The 22397-nt window shown below is 46.0% G+C and overlaps 1 protein-coding gene and 1 long non-coding RNA gene across 2 annotated transcripts; one reads left to right on the plus strand and one right to left on the minus strand.

Moving 5' to 3' along the window:
- The first annotated feature begins 1449 nt into the window (after positions 1–1449).
- LOC134935149 (uncharacterized) lies at positions 1450–3472 on the plus strand. Its single transcript, XR_010179939.1, has 3 exons — positions 1450–1579; positions 3143–3292; positions 3402–3472. It is a non-coding gene; the product is annotated as an uncharacterized LOC134935149 (long non-coding RNA).
- Positions 1821–3475, minus strand: LOC134933835 (uncharacterized). The gene is made up of 3 exons (XM_063929330.1): positions 3428–3475; positions 3140–3352; positions 1821–2518 (listed from the first exon to the last, which is right to left on the minus strand). The coding sequence occupies exon 3, from the start codon at positions 2505–2507 to the stop codon at positions 1821–1823; it is 687 nt and encodes a 228-aa protein (XP_063785400.1). The 5' UTR covers positions 2508–2518; positions 3140–3352; positions 3428–3475.
- Positions 3476–22397: the final 18922 nt, after the last annotated feature.

Below are 22397 nucleotides of genomic sequence, written 5' to 3' on the forward strand. Positions count from 1 at the left end.
ATATGAATCTCGGTCATTTACTAACCATTCGTAATTGTAATGTCTGCCGTGAAAATGCATTTGCGGCCGTGAAAAACTACAAATCGTAAAAAAGTCCAAAAAAAAAACGCACCTGCTTTTGAAAAGCGTGTTTACATGTGTACTCAATTATCCATTACTCACACCTGAATGTTTGGCCCTATAAAAGTGTTCCAGGCACATTTTGAAATTCTCTCACTCTGAAATGGCTGCTGTGGTGTGTGCCAATGAGTTTCTGTTTGCTGTGGGATACCTTAGACTGCTCCATGAGGCTTCCAGAAATCAGGGCCAGGTAAGTGAACATGGTCAGCAGGTTGTCCAGGTGCCGCGGAGGCTGCGCCAGCCACGTTTTTTTAGGGGTCGTTTAAACTTAAACGCATTGTCCGATGATAGGGTCATACAGATGTTCCGCCTAAATAGAACCAACATTTTCCGCCTGTATGACCTTGTCAAACTGGGACTAGACCCTGAGACAGCACGCTCTCGCTCTGTCTCAGGCTTGCACAAACTCCTGGCTGTGTTACACTTTATGGCTACTGGGAGCTTCCAGGCTGTGGCAGGCAACGTTATTGGTATCTCACAGCCAACCTTTTCAAAATATTTGAATCAGGTGAGTCAAAAAATACATAGCCGGTTATGTCTAAGTGTTGCTTCTGTAAGCTCTTACAACACAGTATTGTATAGAATACCTAACATGACACTCACCTTAGATTGTTTAATGTCCACTCAGGTTTTGGATGTCTTGGATCCACATATTAATGCCTCAATCTGCTTCCCTACCCAGGAGTCGGAGTGGCGTGCTGTCAGGGTAGCTTTCTATGAGCTTGCTCGCATGCCCAATGTGCTGGGGGCCATAGATTGCACACACGTTCAGCTGAGATCACCTAGGGGCCGTCAATATATATATACTAATAGACATATGGCCCAATCCACTAATGTCCAGGTGGTCTGTGATGCAAAATTAAAAATTATGAGTGTTGTTGCAGGTTACCCTGGTGGCTGCCATGACTCCTTCATCCTCAGTCAGTCATCGCTCTTCGATAAATTTGAGGACGGACAAATGCCTGATGGCTGGCTGCTGGGTATGTTTAAAATGTGTTGTGTGTATGTCTTTTAACAACAAACTCTATTTTTGACTAGGGTAATGAATAATCTTACACATGTACTAATGTTGACTATATCTGTTTTTCAGGTGATGGTGGTTACGGCTGCTACTCTTGGCTCCTTACTCCATTGTCCCAACCTGATTCTCCTGCTGAACACAGTTACAATCATGCACATAAGGCTACGCGGAATATGATAGAAAGATGTTTTGGTCTGCTGAAATCACGGTTTCGGTGTCTGGATAAATCTGCAGGCCTTTTGTTGTATAGTCCCTCAAAGGTGACTAGAATTGTGTTCTGCTGCTGTTTTCTCCATAATCTGTGTTTAAGTCAACATCTGGCACATGATGAGGGAGAAAGCAGTCAGCAAGCAGAGGAGTTAGAAACATCTGGTGACAGTGTGAGTACATATGTAGGGAGGCAGGTACGGCAAGAAGTGATTCAGCGGTATTTTTCGGGTAAGTTTTTGTTGGATGTAATTATCCTTTACTAAACACTTTGCAATACAAACAATTGTGTGTTTTGTTACTTACTGTTTGTTGTTTATAGTGGTGTGTACATTGTAGTTAGTTTATGTTATCAATACATTGTCATTCATTACCCCATAAAAACATACATACATACATAGCAGCTTCTACAATGTTTGAGACGGACACAGGAAGTTGTGTGTTTGTCAAAACAAATTTTTTATTGCGTTACTCAAAATTTTTTCATGTATTCTTTTTTGCGCTTGTGTGTGCTGGGTGCTGTGCTTTGTGCTGGCTCACTGGCACGTGCTCGGGAGGATCGCCGAACAGGGGAGGTTACTGGCGTTTGGATAGGGGTCGTGGTTCCAGAGCTGGAGGTCACTTGTTGTGCTGCCATCAATGTTATGTTGTTGCTCAAATTATTTATGCTGGCATTCAGTTGTGTGTTGGTTGCAGTGTGGCTGGCTACAATCCTGGATAAAGATTCATTCACAACCTGGTTGTGCTGTATTAGTTGTATGAGTGTTTGGTGCTGGCGCTGTTGCTCATCAATGATGCGCGTTAAATGAGCCAGCATTTGGTTGTTGTCTGCCCGTATTTGCTCCATCGATGTTGCGATTCGGCCTACTTGGACAATCAGTCTGCCCGAGTTGCGACTAATGCGCGGTAGATGATGGGGCAGACTGGCAAGGTGTTGGGTATGTGCGGTCAGGCTGGCATTGCTTTGGGTCTGTTGGCTTGTCCAACTGGACCAAAAGTCATCTGGAATTTGTGGCTGGGGTGGAGCTTGTACCAGTTGGGGACTCATGGAGGCTTGGGGGATATCCTGCGGCTGTATTGGCTGGCTCGGGTCAACAGGTGTTAGTTGCAGTGTGAATGTTGCCTGTTGGTCTTGTCCCTGCTGGTCCACGTCGGGCATCAAGCTTGGCTCTGTATGGGGTGGACAACATGCACTGTTTACTTTACAAATAATATTTTTGCTAGTTCTAAACATTTCTACATTCATAATACTCCATTATTTTTGTATTTTGAGTTGTGTTTTTAAACTTATAATTTATTTGGTTTCCAAACACATATATACCATCAAAGGCGTGCACATAGACTGACTTGCGGAATCCTCACCTAACTACCTCCCCTCCACAGCATTACAGTGTTCTGTCACCTCCCCTGTCCAGGATATAGACTGCTTACCTGGATATTCCCGAGGAGCGGAGCAAGTAAGCAGTCTACATACAGGACAGGGGAGGTGTGTGAACACTATAATGGTGTGGAGTGGGTGTTGTTTTTTTATTTTAAGCCAGTAATGTGTTGTTATTTTTATGTGCACGTGTGTGGCCTAAATTTTAACAAATGTCTGTTCATTTTTAAATTTGATGTTGGCGATAGCAACCACTAAGATATTGATAAATTCTGCTTTTGCACCTTTAAAAATTTAAGACGTAACATCACATTGTTTGTTATGGCAAACATGTAAGCTCAACTACAACTCACATCATAGTAACTGTACTGTGTAGATGATTTGCTATGTGTTTAGTTTATGTTTTGACTCACCAGATAACTGAGGTGATCTGGGCTCATCACTCTGTGGACTCGCCAATAGTGCCTGTGGTGGCTGGGGTGAGACTGCAGAAATGCGCCGCCTGGGTGGGGAAGATGGAGCCGCAGATTCAGAGACAAGACGCCGTGTCTTACTTGGCCTCCTGGGTAAGTGCCCCGAGCCCTGTGATGGGCGCCTTAGAGGAGGGCGGCTTACAGAAGCAGAACCTATGAGAATATATAAACATTAATATTTTGTACTTCTATGTGTTTGCAGAATATGTGACTACAGTGAATTCTTACCTGCAATCCCAGCATCATCCTGAGTTGTCTGTGGCCTGTCTGGCCGGCTGGTCTGTTGGACTGTTGAAAAAGTTGTAAAAACATTATGACCATACTTTGTCAAAAAATGCTAACTGCAAAGCCTTAGTGTACTGTAACCATCTTGTACGTATTGTAAATTAAACTAATTTCTGCTTAAGATCTCCGTGATTCCTTAATTTGTTATGTATATAAAAATGTACATGGTGTTGCACAAAAAAAAAATGTTACATTGATGAATTATGTGTCAGATATTGCATAGATTGATTACTTGCAACTTGAGCCAAAATGTAAATTAAAAGTTTATTTAAAAATTGATTTTTTTTAAAAAACATCAGAACAAGCTGCTATTAGATACAACAGCTATGTCCAAGCAAGATCTCATATTAATTATTGCAACTACACATACCAGCATGCACTGCACCTGATTTTGCATTATAAATTTAAAAAAATACAGCCAAGGCAAGATGGGAAATGCAGTTTAAAAACACAAAAACAGCATAAGGGTGCATAGGCCTGCAATACATGACCAACAATGTATGCATACTTTTTAAAAATAATTTCTCCACCATTATCATTTTGCACACTTTAAAATATAATTTCGATTTATCAAACTCACCATCCTGCGTGGGTCGGTCCGAATCCCGGACATTAGTTGCAGACACCACTTCTGCTGGAATCAGTGCCCGCACAGGCTCCTCCCACTCCCGATAGGTTGCCCGGAAAGGGGGGCCACCCCCGGTTTTGCGTGCTGATTTAGCCTCTTTGGCCATCTTGGCCTTGACACGGCGCTTTATGTCATAGAACCTCTTGCGACACGTGTCCTCAGTCCGCCTCACCACACCCTCACTATTTACGGCAACTATTACTTTCCCCCACAGGACAGACTTCCTGCGGGAGGACACCTTGGCAGCATCCTGCCCAAACAATTGCCGATGGTGCTTCATCAGCTCACGCACCAACGCCATGTTTTCAGCATAGCTGAACTTAATATTCCTGCCAGTCTTGGTAGTGGTGCGTGGCTGTGGAGCCACAGCACCATCACTCTCACTGGAGAATGCAGCAACAGGCACCCCCTCCTCCTCCTCCTCACTAACCTCCTCCCTCTCACTAACCCCCTCCACCTCACTCACCTCCTCCACCTCACTAACAGCCTCCACCTCACTAACCGCCTCCCTCTCACTAACCTCCTCCACCACACTGACCTCTGAGTCAGACATGAGGACAAACAACACAAAACACAGAAAAATCAATACAGAAAACACACTCCTCCACTACTACTACTACACACCACACAGCCAACACACACGCTCACTCACTCACAAACAATGACAAAAGACTATAAAAAAAAAACAAGGACAAAAAAGTTTACAAACTGTGAAAAAACAATACTACAAATATGACAAGACTACTTACACACACAGTACAGCACTCAACAATCACAAAACTCCGCACCAAATCCACCAAAAACTCCACCAAACTCACCAACTCCAAATACACCTTCCTCTCTCCTCTCCACTAGCTAAACCCACGAGGTGCGGTGTGTTTGGGGCGGTTTTATAGTAATGTGCACAGACACTCCTCCATCACGAATACAACCAATCACGGACGCGTGACAAAAACGAAACTTAGGACTAAAAACGCGGCCGCAACATCAAAATCACTGCCGTAACAGACATGTGACGCAGTCGTAAAATAAACTAAAAACACGGCCGCAAAACACCCAAATCGGCCGCATTCTACACCAGAAAACCACGAATGACATCGACATCGGACAAAACAAAAAATACGAATACGACAGCTTAGCAAATCCGTCGTAACAAATTCAAAAAGTTGCTGTTTTACACTTTCGATGTCATTCGTGATTATTCTCCCACCAAATCGGGAGAATTACGAATCTTAGTAAATTTACCCCTGAGAGTGAGAGAGTGTGTATTTGTACATTTCCTTCGGGGAGTCGCCACTCTTGCAGGGAGAGCCCACAGCACAGGGGACCAACCACTCTTGCAGGAAGAGCCCACGTCACGGGGGAGCTGCCACTCTTTGCTATGCTGGCGAAGGGAGACGAGCATGCAGCCGACAAGCTGCAGCACCCGGAAACCAATCTATATGACAGTCTGACAAGGTTGTCGGGCGCTGCCTCTAGGTTCCTGCCTCTAGGTTCTTACTCATGGTCTAAACATTGCCCTAGAGAACAAATCAGTGGTGGAACTACAGCCCCACAGCCACTGCGGAGGCTTGGAGGTGCAAAGCTGTGGGGTCACCACCGCTGATTCAGTGCAGATTGATATGCGGACCCAGAGCCGGCCCTAACCAATTTGATGCCCTAGGCAAGATTTTGGCTGGTGCCCCCTAGCACCACCGCTGGTTCCGCCTCTGACCTTGCATCTCTTTCCCAGCACCATCACCCCTCACTCAGCAGTCCTTATTTTGGTGTTTGTACCCCCTATATTTTAAATAGGAACAGTTCGCACATTTGGCGCACAGCCCAAAAAGGGGTGTGTTTTTGCTGGCAAGAGGCATGGCCACACAATAGTAACCCCAATTCCAATTACGCCACACAATACTGCAACTTTATTCACATTTGATCATGTGATAGTGTCCATAATTCATATTACATCCCACAGTAGTATCACTTTACCTTAAAAGTTAATCCTCACAGTAGAGCCCCTTATTCACATTACATCACACTGAATTGCTCCTTATTCACATTACACCACACCATATTGCTCTTTATTCACATTAGATGACACAGTAGTGCCCTTTCTATACGCAACGCCACATAGTAGAGCACCTTATACACATAATGCCACACATTAGTGATGCATTTATACACATAATTCCACACAGTAATGCCCCTTACACATATGAGACACATTATTAATGTCCTTATAAACATAATGTGCCTTACACATTATGACAACCTTTATTAATGTACTTATTAATGCCGTACATTATTAAAGTCCTTATACACATAATGACACACATAGGCCCTCATTCCGAGTTGTTCGCTCGTTATTTTTCTTTGCATCGCAGCGATTTTCCGCAAACTGCGCATGCGCAATGTTCGCCCCGCGCCTGCGCCAAGTAAATTTGCTATGAAGTTTGGTATTTTACTCACGGATTAACGAAGAAATTTCTTCGCTCTGGTGATCAGAGTGTGATTGACAGGAAGTGGGTGTTTCTTGGCGGAAACTGGCTGTTTTATGGGTGTGTGCGAAAAAACGCTGCAGTTTCTGGGAAAAAACGCGGGAGTGGCTGGAGAAATGGGAGAGTGTCTGGACGAACGCTGGGTGTGTTTGTGACGTCAAACCAGGAATGAAACTGACTGAACTGATCGCAGTGGCAGAGTAAGTATCGAGCTACTCGGAAACTGCAAAGAAATTTCTGATCGCTATTCTATTCGCTATTTTGCGAATCTTTCGTTCGCAATTCTGCAAAGCTAAGATTCACTCCCAGTAGGCGGCGGCTTAGTGTGTGCAAAGCTGCTAAAAGCAGCTAGCGAGCGAACAACTCGGAATGAGGGCCATAGTGCCACCTACACATTTGCTGCACATTATTAGTGCCCCTATACACATAATGACACACATACAGTAGTACCCTGTTACACATATGCCACACATTATTAATGCCATTATACACATAATGACACACATAGTGCCCCTTAAACATATGTTGCACATTATTAATGAATTTTTACATGACACACATAATGCTCCTTACACATATTCCGAACACTACTGCACAACTAACCCACTCACATGCACACAGCACTCACACTGCCACTAAAACTGTGATCTCTGCCTCGGCTTGGATACAGATGTGTCCTCATAAATCTTGCCTCAATGCTAACGTCGGGCACCTATTTTTATGAAGATGCATCTTTTGCATTTCTATGTGGCTAGGATGCATAAGCAGCTTCTGCTGATTAAAATGATATGCAGCATGGCTATATACTGTGTGAGACTGTGGCTGTATCTGCATATGAAATTCTACATACAGAATATAGGCATGCCGCATATCATTTTAATCAGCAGAAGCTGCTGATGCCCCTAGACATATCAAATGCCCTAGGCAATTGCCTAGTTTGCCTATGCCTATGGCCGGCTCTGTGCCGACCAGCCGTCCACACGTCGTTCTGCTAAATGTCCCTTCCAAAATGCCCCGCCATGGAGGAGACAGAAGCTAGAGGTTAAACTTGACATCTAGCGTCTGACAGAGCTGGGATGTACCGGTGCCCGGAAGCGCATAGTGCCGGTTAGCACTGGTGACCGTGGCAACCTTACACCCTTGCATGAAAACCCGTTGGCAATGAGCATTACACACCCAGCGCATGAAACCCCTGGCAACAAGCATTACCCCTTGGCTACAAGCATTACACACCCAGCACATGAAACCCCTGGAAACAAGCATTACCTCTTGGCAATGAGCATGACACCCAGCGCATTAAATCCCTGGCAACAAGCATTACCCCCTGGCAATGATCATGACATTCAGTGCATGAAACCCCTGGCAACAAGCATTAACCCTTGGCAATGAGCATGATACCCAGGCATTAAACCCCTAACAATGAGCATGACACCCAGCGCATGAAATACCTGGCAATGAGCATGACACCAAGCACATGAAACCCCTGACAACAAGCATTACCCCCTGGCAATGAGCATGGAACCAAGAGCATGAAACCCCTGGCAACGAGCAGGTAATTTAAAAGTAATTAGAAGTCTTACTGTGGGGCATAATGTATAATGGACATTGTGGTGTGTGGCATAATGTATCATGGACATTGCGGTGTGTGGCATAATGTATAACGGGCATTGCGGTGTGTGGCATAATGTGTCACAGGCATTATGGTGTGTGGTATACTCTATCATGGGCATTGCGGTATGTAGTATAATGTCTCAGGGACATTGTGGTGTGTGGCAATATCTATCATCGGTATTATGGTGTGTGGCATAATGTAGATCAGGCATTTTTGTGTGTGGCATAATGTGTAAGGGGCCATGTGGAGTGTCGCATAATGTGTAAGGGGCATTACTATAAGGAGGAAAAATTAGAAATAATGTAAGGGGCATGAATCAGGATACTTTTTTTCCTGTGGTAGCCAATGTCTGGGAGTACAGGTTGCAAAACTGGGGTATAAGATAGTCTTTTCCTGCAATGCCACACCCCTTGCAGCGAAGCAACACCCCTTTTTGGGTGTGTGCAAATTCTTCACTTCTCTAATGGCAATTGGTGGGAGGCAGACATTTTTTTGGCTTGGGGGAGAAAATTTCTAGTTACGCCACTGGAGGAAATCTTTATTTTTAAGCATGCTAGCCCCTGCCTATCTGCTTCTTCCTCATCATGGCAGGAGGGTATGTTGCCCCAGCAGCCAGTTACCAGCATGTTCCCTATATTTTTAGCCATCTTGATAATCAGCTTCTCCTTCGTGTTGGCTGTTCCTGGTTGTGTCCTGAATAGGTCACCTGACACTGCATCAAGCCACACACCCCTCAGTGAGACAGATTTATTTAGCAAATTTTTTTTGCAGTATTATTAGCCACAGTGCAGCCCCGTGCCCAGCTCTAAGCAGTTTCAGACTATACCAGAGGGGAGGCTGAGCCCATAGCTGCCTCACCTGTGGTCTCTCCCTGATAGTCTCTGTATTTCCAACTGAGAACTACAACTTTAATCTATAAAAATTATTGGTATAATGCAAAGAATATGTTTATAGTCTTTTTTTTAAGGGTGGCGCGACAACGTATCAAAATAATATTGATTTGGTCTTGAAAGAAAATTAATTATCTGAAAGAAATGAAAACTTTACACTAAAGATTCTATAGAGAAAATACTATATTAAAGTAATGTACTCAATAACAACGTAAAGTACATAAACTAATTGTTTAATAACATAATGGACCAGATGTAATGACGCCCGAGTTTGGAGGTCGTGCGGGATCCAGGACGAAATGTAACAATTTTGTAAAGGGGCAGTCACTTGCAAGGCATGGTTTTGCCTTGTAAGTGATTGCTCCTTTAAAAAAAGTCTGAGTTCGTCCGGCATCCCGCACGACAGCGAAAATTTGGCCATCATTACATCTGGCCCAATATGTTAATTTGTTTGATAACATTAATAATTGTTAATGTTTGTTATGTATAATAAAATTGTTTTCTTAAAATTGTTGGTTGATAAAATGAAAAAATGTATTAGGAGATAATTTACTTGGTGGGCCCTGAGATTTCGACTGCCTAGTGCAGGGGCATCACTTCTTCTGATGACAACTGGTGCAGCCAGCCATGAAAAGGGGGCATGGCCTTGTATGAAGGGGTATGGCTTAGTGGAAAGGGGCATGGTTTCGCAGCCCGAATCCCTGTTTTCGGCACTCAGGAAGTTGGGGCGATATGGGCTGCCCCTGGGGAGACCTGTGGCTGTAGTGGTGGCTCCTACACAGTGACAGGAGCCGGGTCGTGCACCTAATGTTACAGTGCAGCACCCGGCTCTTGTCACTGAGCAGGAGCTGGCACCCCTACTGATACCATTGGGCTAGGGGTCTCCACAGGGTTTAATTCAACACTGAGCATTTTGGAGTATGAGAGGTGTGGCTCTGCCTCCCCTGTGTACTCTGCACTTCACACACACACTTTTTGTTGTGGGGCATGATATAGGAGGGCTTGTAGTATCTCCTTCCTAGGGCCCTACATTTTCTAGCTACAAGTCTGCAATAAAGTAAATAAATAGTCTACCTCTACACTGTGATAGAGTCATTGCTATCTTCTGCCCATGCTCCAGTAACATATTTCCAGGAGGAAAGGGCCCACACAGAAACTTGCATATGGGCCCCTCACTTGCTAAAATCCCACAGCAGGTGATGGTCTGAGTTTGGAACAGACAACAGGCAAAGAATATATAGAAAATGAGATGAGGTCAGGCGAAAAGGGGTCAACTGATGGAAAAACAGTCCAGGTCAGCAAAATGTAATCATAAATGGGTGGGTCCAGTACAAAGTGAAAAGCAATATAACTAGCAAAGAGGTGCAGGCAAGATAACTAATTAAACCCTGATCCACCAGAACAGAGACTAGCAGTCTAGTATTACTACTACTAGCGGAACCTAGGAAAAGGCCTCTACACCAGAAATCCTGCATCAGCCTATAAGTGCCGCTCTGACCTCTGAACTTAATATTTGCTACGCCTGTGACTACTTGTGCACCTGACTATGCTACCTTGGCGGCTGTGTGAAGCAAAGCCAGACGTGACTCATTAGAAGTGCGGATCAGTGCAGCAACCAACACCTCAGGTCAGTAAAGCTGCACAGCAAACTGAGCGGGTGAACAGTGCTAATGAAGACCCACTGACGAGCATCAGGTGAGGCCGCGCCTTGCCTGATTCCCAGCGGCAGTATCGGGAGGTGCACTTCACACAGAGCTAGTCATGTGGAGAAAACAGCATCCCTGAGAAGTGATTGCACTGTCTGACAAGCACTACCTATTACAAGGTGGACTTTTCCTTCCATACAAGGTGGGCATTGGGAGCCAAAGTCATACCCCTGAAGTAGAGGAAAGGAGGAGGAGGAATGTGGATTCCCCTCAGAGACTGACTGCAGCAGATAATGTAAAAGAAGCGCTATCCAAGATCTGCGTGAGGAAGCCTGCTTCGGGGGTCATTCATAAATTTTTGCTGTCCTGTGTTCAGATAGTCGCCGCCTACAGGGGGAGTTTTGTTTTTGCTGTGCAAGTGTGCGAATGCATGTGTAACTGATTTTGTGCAGTTTCTGCGCAGCCCAAGACTTACTCAGCCGCTGCGATCACATCAGGCTGATCGGTATCGGATTTGGTGTCAGACACCTTCCCTTCAAAAGCTTGGTCCAGCCTGCGTTTTTCCAGACACTCCCTAAAAACGGTCAGTTGCCACCCACAAATGGCTTCTTCCTGTCAATCTCCTTGCGAACGCCCATGCGAATGGATCCTTCGCACAATCCTGTCGCCTTCCGGCGATCCTCGTTGCAGCCATCCATCGTGCCTGCACATTGTGGTGCATATGCATGTGCAGTTCGGCTCTGATTGCCCGCTGAGTGAAAACGCACAGCAGCGATCAGATCTAAATGACGCCCTTCAGACACTGAACACCCCATTAACTTGTGAACTTTGAAAGCATAGACAACTTCACACAGCCCCATACAATCATCTGCCGCTGACTATTTAGGGTTATAGTAAGTGCTGCAAGTTTTAAACTACAGAGGACAGAATTCTAATACTAAGGCAAGAGAAGGAGAGTGTATGACAGTGTAAAGCACACATTTATAACTTCTACAGCCTTAAATGTTGGCACAAAGTAAATATGGGATAGAACGACATACCTGACTATTCTAAGGCTTAGCAATGTAAACAGTTAGGAAAATTTAAGAAATAAATAATAGGCAGCCTTAAAAAAGTTAGTTATTGTATCTCCAGGAGGAAGGGATGTGACATTCATATGCTACTACAAGGGAACAACTACTCTAAATGTCATTCTATTTTATAGGTATCTAGTGAAAATAGTTTATACCACCCTTTGTATAGGGTATAGGAAGAAAAAGACAGCCTAATCTGATTTGAAACTATACTTAAAGAGTTACCATCACAGGATACCAGTTCACTTTCATAAAAGTGCACAACCTAAAGTTAGGTCAGGAGGGATTAACAGGGTAGTATATATTTAATTACTAAAGTGTGATGTACTGGATATATGTAAACTTTACTTCACTCTGCTAAAAATCCTTAGCACAGGACAAGCTAAACACTGGCACTCTGCAAGGATAAAAAGCGTGTGTATTCTGATTCAGGCAATAGGATCATCAGACAAAAATAGGCAGCAGACCTATGAAGGGCGTAACAATGTTTATGCAGTTCATCACATGTTATACCAGATGACCAAGATACGTTTGTATTGAGTAATACAAGGTGACGGACCTTAGGGTAGGTCCATCTGAAGACAACTCCATATTTGGTGCACTCTTTTTTCAATTATAATTATTAAAACAACTATTATAGTTTAAAATAATATACAGTGATATAACCTCTTACAACACATTAAAATAACATTCTTTTCATATTGGTCTGAGGCAAATTCCCCACAAGAAACAATATATAAGTGACAAAAAATGTATAGTACTGAATTCAGCGGTACAGTATGTAGCCTCAATAAACACAAGAACGCTCTAATACATACTAGTGTATCCACTTGACATTTATGATATATATATATTTGTAGAAATAACGAGGCAGCATTCGTAGACTGATTACGTGAATAAAGTGTGTAATAAAGATATTAACATTTCAGTGATGTGCTCCCCTTCTTCAGAACAACAACAAATGACAATAGTGTACAATAAATACATAGACCAACAAGACGAGGAGAACAAAACAAGAGACAGAGTGAGGAGCAAACCCCCGAGGGGGAAACACTAATTTTCAATTTATCGACATGTCCTCTCTCCCGTCGAGATAAAGGTCCTGAACAAAGGGTTATCATATGTCCCAACAAACCGTCCAAATGCTTTTAAATGGCAAGTGGATATGTATATATTGAATCGGACACTTAAAATAAAAGAACATTCTGACAAACAATAGTCACAGACTTTGGTGTCTACAATACCCACCCATGGGCAAAAGTTAGGGCCAAGGTCTAAGTTTGATCCGGTATCCCTCCTTTTGCAGGTAAAAAAAATTCCTGATTAAGTGACCGTTAACATACAGCACCAAACATGCTGTCTATGTAATTATGTGCCCTTGTGGAACATACTACATAGTGAAAACAGAGTGCCAATTTAAAACACGTATGGCACAATATAGACAGGCCATACATAATGCACTGACAACTGGTACGGCTGATAAACCAGTGGCCCGTCACTTTATGGAGCAGAAACACAACATGGCCATGTTGAGATATAGGATTATAGATCATGTCCCAGAGTGGGTAAGAGGCGGCAATTGAGGCAAGAGGCTACTACAGTTAGAGTTGTAATGGATTTTTAAATTGCAAACCCTGCGTCCTAAAGGGTTAAATGACACGTTGGAGTTAGACCATTTTTTTATAGTACTCGTTAGAATTCCATTCTTTATAGTATTTTTCAGAATTCTATATTTTTTATGGTATTCTTTAGAGGACTTTTCAGCATTCCAGGTTGCACTGACTTCTCATTATCTTATGGCCATTAGTAATTTATTAAATATAAGGCACATGATATGAATGACATGCCCCAACTACATCTTTTGTTGTTCCTTTTAAGTGATTTTATTGGTATCTTTCTTGCATTTTTACACATGTATATTTTTGTTACAGTGTGTCAAACTAGCACTTTATTGCAGACTGAATACAGGATTAAATATGTCATGTCCCTGATGTCTATATGTTGCCATGTAGGTTGTAACATTCTTGTGTTATTATTATTATTAACAGTTTATTATATACTGTAGCACAGCAAATTCCATTGCGCTTTACAATTGGATTGTTTTAGCACTTTGATCATTGTAAGAGATACACTGTTGCTGTGGTATGCTCTAACATGTTTTTGTTTATGTTTTCAGCATTGCCTAGGTCACACAGCCGGGACCCACAATGTCCCTTCCGCCCTCTTGATGGATGCCGGAAGTGCTCTGTTGGAACTGCAGGCGGCGTGACTGAGGAGAGCGCCAATGGGGGAGGTCTGTGGGGTAAGTGGTGGTAAGTGGGGTGTATAAGCTCAGGCTGGCAAGATCACAGGGCAGCACTGTAATAGACAGGCATTTGCCCAGCTTTCTTTGCCCCTGGCAGAGAAAGCTGAGCAAGACCTGGCTCCAGTGATCAGCTCTATGTGTTCGATGGACACAAAAGCATATCAGAGTGTAAAAAGGAAAATAAAAGAACCCCCCCAAAAAAAAACAACAACATACTCACCTGTCCAGGGAGCCAGTGTCCACTACTCTGCTGAGCGCTGCCGGGTGTCGAGTCCTCCATGTGCTGCAATGTGACCCCAGTGTAGTAAAGTGATGATGCAAAGCGGCAGCGCACTTTACAGCACCGGGGGTCACCACAGCACACAGGATCTGGTGCCCGGCAGCCCAGCAGAAGCAGCGCAGACCAGCTCCCTGGACTGGTAAGTATATTGATCTGCTGGGGGGGTCTGCAGTGCGCAGAGGTAGTCGCGTCGGGGTGATCAACTGGGCGGTGGCGGCAATGTCAGCGGGGCGGCGCATGCACAGCAGGACATTGGGGTATTTTTTCCGAAAAATACCCTGATGATGTTGCGGAGTGTCATTGCAGGTACAGAGCTTGACCGCAAGCTCTGTCCCTGCATGCGATAATTAATATGTGATGCCCGCTCGGACAGTACCCATAGGCGCTGCAAGGGGGTTTGATATTCTCCCTGGTCGCTAGGCAACCGCAGCACCTGGGAGTAAGAGACCAGTAAGGCGCTAGGACCCAGGACCTGTGACCAGTACCGCAGCAAAGATGGAAGCTGGAGATGCAGGGATTAGCCACTGCAGAGTGGGAGAAAAAGGAAGGAGGGGTTGGCACCGGGGAATGAAGGAGTGACGTCACGCTGCCCCCGGGAGATGAGAGGAGATCACCTTGCCGGCGTGGCTGGTGCCTGTATGCTTGGCAGAAGTGCGGTGTGCCGTGGAGTCACGCTGTGAAGAGGAGAGCCGCCAACCGCAGCTGCGACCAGAGAGCCGGGACTCGAGAGGCAGGCTGAGGGTGTGAGCGCCAGGCGGCAGGGGAGAGAAGGAGCCGCGGCCAGGAAATCAGAGCTGTGTGCACCGCTGAGAGGAGAGATTCAGGTGCCGTCTGAAAGGGAAGCACCATATCTCCAAGGACTTGCATCTACCAAGCCACTGTGGGGGAAGGCACATTCAGAGCTCAGCAACCAGCAGCAAAGACAAAGGTCTCAGGTACTGTCACACTTCCCACCCTCCCCAGATGAACAGTACCTCAGAGGAGTTCTATCCACTAGGGGGTATCCTGCTGATTCCCCATACCACAGCTTCCCCTGTCTTAGGAGTGACTTCAACTACAAACCCCTTGGTAGAGAAATCAGGGAAAAAGCCATGGAGTTACCCCACCAGTGACTTAGGGGTGCCTAGCACCGCACCATTTGCTGCACTTACACCGTTTAACTGAGCCTTATTATCACTGATAGGGGAAGGACACTCGTGTTATGTTGGAATATTCCAACCACCCCATTAGCCTGCTGACATCCTGAACTATTATATGCGCCCAGTGACCTGTGCAGTGTAACTGCACCATAGATTGATACCCTGCCTGGAGTAGCACTATTCTGTCTGATCTCTCATTCCCTTGGATACAAATTCAATCTCTGTTCAAGTATGCGCCCCCGTTGCTTGTTTGTCAAATCTAGAGCCCTGTATACAATAGTTATTTGACTTTTATTGACATGGTTCTCAGTGACTCACACTGAACGTGTAGAGTTCAAGAGGTATAGGTACTGACTTGGCCCCGAATCTTAACGCAGAGGAACTGTATAGTACTACTTGGTATTCAGCACCACTCTGTGGACACTTTATATATTGTGTCAGTTTTATGTTCACATTAACAGTATTTGACTGTGATGATTACATTTAAATGTTTTGCTGTTGCACATGACTTATGCAAATAGCTGATGCTAAGGTGTATGCGCTCCTTACCTATGCGACTGATGTTTACCATTTATTGAATGCCTTATTATTGAGATTTGTTGTGCTGGTATTTACTGGCCTTTTAGCAGTGACCCACTACCTCTATCACAATAAACTTGTTGTCACCGTCAATTTGTGTTTTCTGTTATCTGTGTGGTCCTCCTTGGGGTGTCCATCTTTCTACCACAGGCTCGTGCGGAAGAAGCCGCAAGAGGTCCTGAACCAGCCAGCGTCATCTGAAGAAAGCAAGTACGACTCTACACCGTCATCGTGGGTGGCATTACAACTTGGTGTCTATGAACAGGATTACAGATACCATTGTGAACTACGAGATGTCACAGCCGCCAGAAGCACTGGATGCGTGAGAACAACCACAGCCCGCAAACCCTACCCCGATCTGCAGAAGAGCGCCTGAGGCACCCAACCCAGCATCCCCAGCGGCAGTAATGCCAAAAGCACTGATCACCGTGTCCTATTACTTTGGAGGCCCCATGGCTTCCTACATATTCGGACAGGGGACCAGCTTCTTCAGGGAATTCAAGGAAAAGCTACACTCAATGTTCCAGTTATAAACGCTGAGTGAGAACAACGGTCAGAGATTGTCATCGGCTAACTAAAGGGCACTGCGCTACGGGAGGCCTGATCATGGTCGGACATGAACCGAAAATTGTCCAAAGGCATCCTGAAGAAACTGGCCAGAATCTTTAACTTCCTTTCCATCACGGAATTGAAGGGGTGACTATATGCCTGGAAACAACAACCGAAGGAATCCTTGCGAGATTTTGCCTTGGGATTACAAGAGACGACACAGGCAATTCAAGATAGAACTCCGCGAGAAGTAGAACATGTCGACGAAGCATTAACTGACCTGTTTATTGAAGGGGCCAGAAGCGAGGCAAGAGGGCCCAGCTGAGGATGTGGAAATTACAGAAACCTGATTACACCTTCCCTGAATTCAAAGAAAACCTCAATGGACATACTGGAGTTGGATCAGAACAAAGACGCGGGATACGGGGTGACTTCGGAACTGTCCGAGGATGAAGAGTGCAATGAGACGCAACTATGTTTGATGCCCGAACCTGGCAAGTCTAAACGAGTTGTTACCCAGCAGGTTGTAACCAGCCAAGATCCAATCGGGGCTCTCACCAGTGCCGTAACGAAAATGATGAAGGAGATCCGAGATCCGAGATATTCGTCTGGAACAGGCAGAGAATAAACGCGGAGGATGGTGCCGCGACTCGGGTGGAAGAAACAGATGACAATGGGATATCCCGCGGGGCTCAGGATGATGCCCCACCGATCAGTTAGATGCTCAGGGAAGGCCCATCTGTCGACGTTGCAAGTTGAGAGGACATGTCGAGCGCGAATGTGAAGACGAACCTTTAAATGATGTGACTCCGAGGCGAGTGACCGCCCCTCGGGAAGACCCTCACAAATAGGTCCATCGGCACTGGAATGGTGGCCATGATACATTGGCAAGTGTCCCCACTAAAAGATAAAGGTCAACGGAGTGGAAATGGCAGCCCTCTTGGATACCGGATTCCAAGTGACGACTATTCAGCTCACTGAGTTCCAAAAACACTGGAAAGAGAGCGAGATCATGACACCACCTGCCACCTGGCTAAGCTTACTGGCAGCAATGGCCAGCCAATTCAGTTCCGTGGCTACTGGGAGTCCGATTTATCTATTGGCGAGGCACAGCTAGAACAGCAAGGCTGTTTGGTCACGAATTCCTGCAATGAATACCTGCCCCCTGTCATATTGGGGATGAATGTGCTGAAAAATTGTCCCGACGAGCTGGTGGAGGTCCTCAGAATCGAGATGAGGTCTGCAGCCACAAGAGAATGGAAGATGCAGCAGACGGTGCGCCTGCTTGAAGGACACAAGTGTTTAACTAACCCCAAAGGAGAGGTGGTCAAGGCCAAGAACACGGACCACAACCCATTATACTATGACCCAATTCCGAACAAGTGATATGGTATAGGTCAGGATTTACCCAGGTGGGCGGGATTACGAAGCCATCTTCAAAGCCTGTGACTCCAATGGGCAGCAGCCATTTGCATTGGCCAGAATGCTGGAGAGAGTGGAACATGGAAGAGTTCCAGTCCGGGTACTAAACCCACACTGTTACCCGATCCGGCTGTTCCGGAACTGCCCAGTAGCCAGGTAACACATCTTGGTCTACTTCCAAGATGTGCTGGGAGTAACTGTGTATGGAACTCGACAAGAAACTATGGCCGGCCAATCCAGCCTAACCACCACGGGAGAAAACAGCTTTTACCACCTACATGGGCCTGTTCAAATTTGATTGAATGCCGTTCGGACTCTGCCATGCCCCTGCCACCTTCCAGAGGGCCATGGAGCACTGCTTGGGCCACAGGAACTTTGAGATGGTCCTCCAGTATCTCGACTATGTCATAATCTTCTCAAAGACGTAGGAGGACCATCTGAAACACCTGGAGGAAGTGTTCGTACAGCTGACTCAATGTGGCCTGAAGTTGAAGCCATCTAAATGTCACTTCCTGAAGCCAAAGGTGCAGTACCTCGGTCACATCGTGAGCGCCGAGGGGGTGAAGCCAGACATAGAGAAGATCCACGTGATGCGCGACTGGCAAGTAGCAAGAACCGTCAAAGATGTACGCAGCTTCTTGGGGTTCATCGGATACTACCGGCGCTTCATAGAAAACTTGCAAAAGTGGTCGCATCACTTCATGAACTCCTGCGTGACAAGTCGGGCCAAGAGAGATGAAGCACAGCCGTGGTTGCATGGACCGAAAACCACCAATCATCTTTTGAACAGCTTAAGCGGTCACTGGTCTAGGCACCCCTCCTGGCCTACCCTGACTACGAGAAGCCCTTCCAGGTCTATACTGATGCCAGCCACCGCTGCCTGGTAGCTGTGCTATCGCAAGTGCAGAATGGCCAGGAAAGGGTGATTGCCTATGCCAGTCGTGGGCCTTAGTAAGACAGATCATTATAACGAAAACTACAGCACATTAAAACTAGAGCTGCTTGCCCTGATTTGGGCCGTGAAGTAGAAGTTTAAAAACTACTTGGCCGCAACCACTTTCGTAATTGTCACTGACAACAACCCCTTGGCCCATCTGTCCATGGCCAAACTAGGAGCAGAGATGGCTGTCACACCTTGCCAACTTTCGCTACACAGTAACGTATCGCAGTGGGAAATCTAATGGCAATGCGGATACCCTGTGTTATGAACCACAGGTAGTGGTTCATTCCTATTTTATGTTATAAAGTTGTCTTGCATGCCAGGATTTCCTGTTGCTCTGTTTTAGAATACTCTTGTCTGCTGCCGCTGGTGAGTCTGTGTAATTGCAGCTTGTTCCCTTGTGTTCAGCCTCACCTGGCTGCTAATTGCATCTGGTCAGTTTGGAATCATGCAACAAGGCAGCTGCATGGGATTATTAATTAGGCCTCTCTGTTATATGCTGGCTGATTGCAGTTCGCAGATGCTGGTGATATTTCTTGGTTTTCAGTCTGCTTGAAGTCTGACCTGGTTCCTGCCAGTCCCTGAGCTCCTGTATAGCAGTGTCTGACTAGCTGCTTCCTGTGTTGATTCCTGTGTCAGTCCCTGTGTCGATTCCTGTGTCTGATCCCGTGTCCTGCTGTTAGGCGTTCCAGCCCTGAGGTCCCGTGGCTTTGCCTATCCCTGGTCAAGTTCCTGGTTTCCTGGGATCCTCCGGTCTGTCGTTTGGGATTCTGCCTGTCCTCCAGTTCTGGGAGTGTGTGTCGGCATCATTGAGGGTTCCTGTCCGTTTGCCAGTATTCGTACCGGTTCCGTGAGTAGCGGCACTGCCGCGTCCGTTGGCCTAGGCCGCTATATTTCATTATTGTTTCTGTCCCTGGTGTTTTGCAGAGGGTTCTGCTTGTGCTGTCACCGCCGGTACACAAGGGTATTGTGTCGGCGTGTGATCAGCATTTCCTTTGTTGTTATTTTCCTTTGGCGGTTTCTCCGCACATACTTTAGGTTTTTAGTTAGCTTGTAGCCCCTGGCCTGTTTGCTTAGTTAGAGGGCCTCTTGTTATCATCCTGTCTCGGATTTCCCTTTGTCTCTCACTAAGACCGGGGGGCACCGGAGTTGGGCAGACATAATCCGCCTTTCAAACGTGGCTGCCAGGGGCTCAAGAAACCATAGTCTCGCAAGGGATTTCTGACAGCACGGGTGAGACAACAGAGTTAGGGCGCCAGGGGCTATTCCCTTTCCATTCCCCTTTCCCAGCATTACGTCCTGGTGCTCTGGACTCGCTTCATAACATCTCCCTTGTTCTGAGCACCAGGAACCTAACACCCTGTCCCGCCTGTCCACAGCGGATATCGAGGAGGAAGAGTGAGACTGGGCAGAAGATGTTGGGACCCCTGTCTTCAAGGATCCTAAGGAGCAAAGACCTATTGTCACCTCCGACCCTGTGGCCATCACCGACATTCCCTCATCTGAAACAAGTTCTCAAGAAGCATTGGGAGTTGATTGGGAATTGATCCAGAAGGAGAATAAGGTAATCCGGAACCTCAAGGAGCTTCTCCACCTGAATGGTCGGCTGACCAAAGTACAGAGAGTAAATGCAGATCAAGAGCTGGTCAAACTATTGAGACATCATGATTGCCTGAGCCTTCGACAAGGACTTGTCATTCACACTAGTCTTGATCCTGGGACCCACCAGCCCATCTATCAGATTGAGGTACCAAAGGAACGAGCACGCTTCTTACCACTTATCACAACCAGTCCGGCCATTTTGAGACACAGGAGACTGAGGTGACTCTGAGGAGGCAGTACTTCGGGATTGGAATGCTGGCTGATGTTAAAAGATGGTGCAGCGATTGCGTGAGTTGTACCTTGAAACGCCCGGCTGAGTCCTCCCAGAAAAATCTCCTTCACCTGATTATGAGCAGCCATCTGGCCAAGCTGGTGGTATTGGACCATGTGAAGCTAGAAACAAATACCAATGGCTTCCAGTACACCTTAACAATCATGGACCACTACAGCAAGTTCCTGGTGGTGGTCCCAGCATGCAACCTGACCGCAAAGGCAACAGCTGAGCTCTTCATGAAACACTTTGTCAGACCCTATGGGTACCGTGATCGCGTCCTGTTGGATCAAGGCCTTGCCTTCAAATCCCAACTGTTCCACCAGTTATGTTCCATGTACGGATACCGTAAATTGAAGAACACTGCTTATCACCTGCAGGGGAATGGCCTCTGCGAGAGAGCCAACCAGATGATGATAGGAATGCTCCGAAGCCTCTCTGCAAAAGTCAGGGCTCGGTGGCCCACTCTCCTACCGGAAATGACATACCTGTACAATAATACGGAACACTGCTCGACAGGATTCACGCCCTTCTACTTGATGTTTGGGAGGCAAGGCAAACTTCCCAAGGAACTGTAGCTAACCCCAGAGGTTGGAGAATTCAGCACACCGCAAACCAACTGGGTCCAAGAGCACCAGTATCGCATTGAGACCACCAGGCAAGTTGTATAGAAGCGTCTGGAAGTAGTACATGCCCAGCAAGAGAGAAATTACAACGCTGATGCACTGCCGGTGCTGCGAATAGGTGACAGGGTGTGAAGGAAGAAAAATTGTCGAACAAAAAAGCTCGACACCATGTGGGAGACTGTACCATATACCTATACCTATGAGAGTCCTGACTGATGACCTGTATACCTATCAGATCAACGGAGAAGATGATTGACTCAGCACTATACTCTGTCACCAATTGAAGTTGTGCACTTCCAAAAAACACGTACCGCAAAAGGAGGGGAGTACTGTGGCGGAGGGATCGGGGTCCCAGGGACGTATACCACTTGATGACCCCATTAAGGTGTTGATGTTTATGGGATGCGCCATTCCCTACCCCATTGCCCGGGGTACGGCCTCAGAGTCGTTGGATGATGAACTCACTGGTGACAGACAGTACTTTTCTTCAGATGTCTCTGCTTCTGACAACGAATCTAATGTACTCAGTGTCAGGAGGTCAGAAAACAGCATTAAAGGCGTTCTGCCCTTGCGCTACCGAGAGTAGAATGTATAATGTGCCAAATGTAGATATGTTCATGCCTAATTTGATTACCTGAAAGTTATCAAAAGACTATTATTCAGGATTGTTGAGTCACTTTATAAGAAAATGTGAGAGGACACGCATAATTCCAGTAGGTGATATGTGATGCCCCGCTCGGACAGTACCCATTTTATAGGTACTGCAAGGGGGTTTGATATTCTCCCTCATCACTAGGCAACCGCAGCACCTGGATGTAATAGGCCAGTAGGGCGCTAGGACCCATGACCTGTGACCAGTACCCCAGCA

Source organism: Pseudophryne corroboree, chromosome 6 (assembly GCF_028390025.1).
Source record: "Pseudophryne corroboree isolate aPseCor3 chromosome 6, aPseCor3.hap2, whole genome shotgun sequence".
NCBI lineage: Eukaryota > Metazoa > Chordata > Amphibia > Anura > Myobatrachidae > Pseudophryne > Pseudophryne corroboree.

Excerpts from the sequence above, each read along its gene's own strand:
- LOC134933835 (XM_063929330.1), bottom strand. The coding sequence starts at position 2,507 with ATGCCCGACGTGGACCAGCAGGGACAAGACCAACAGGCAACATTCACA.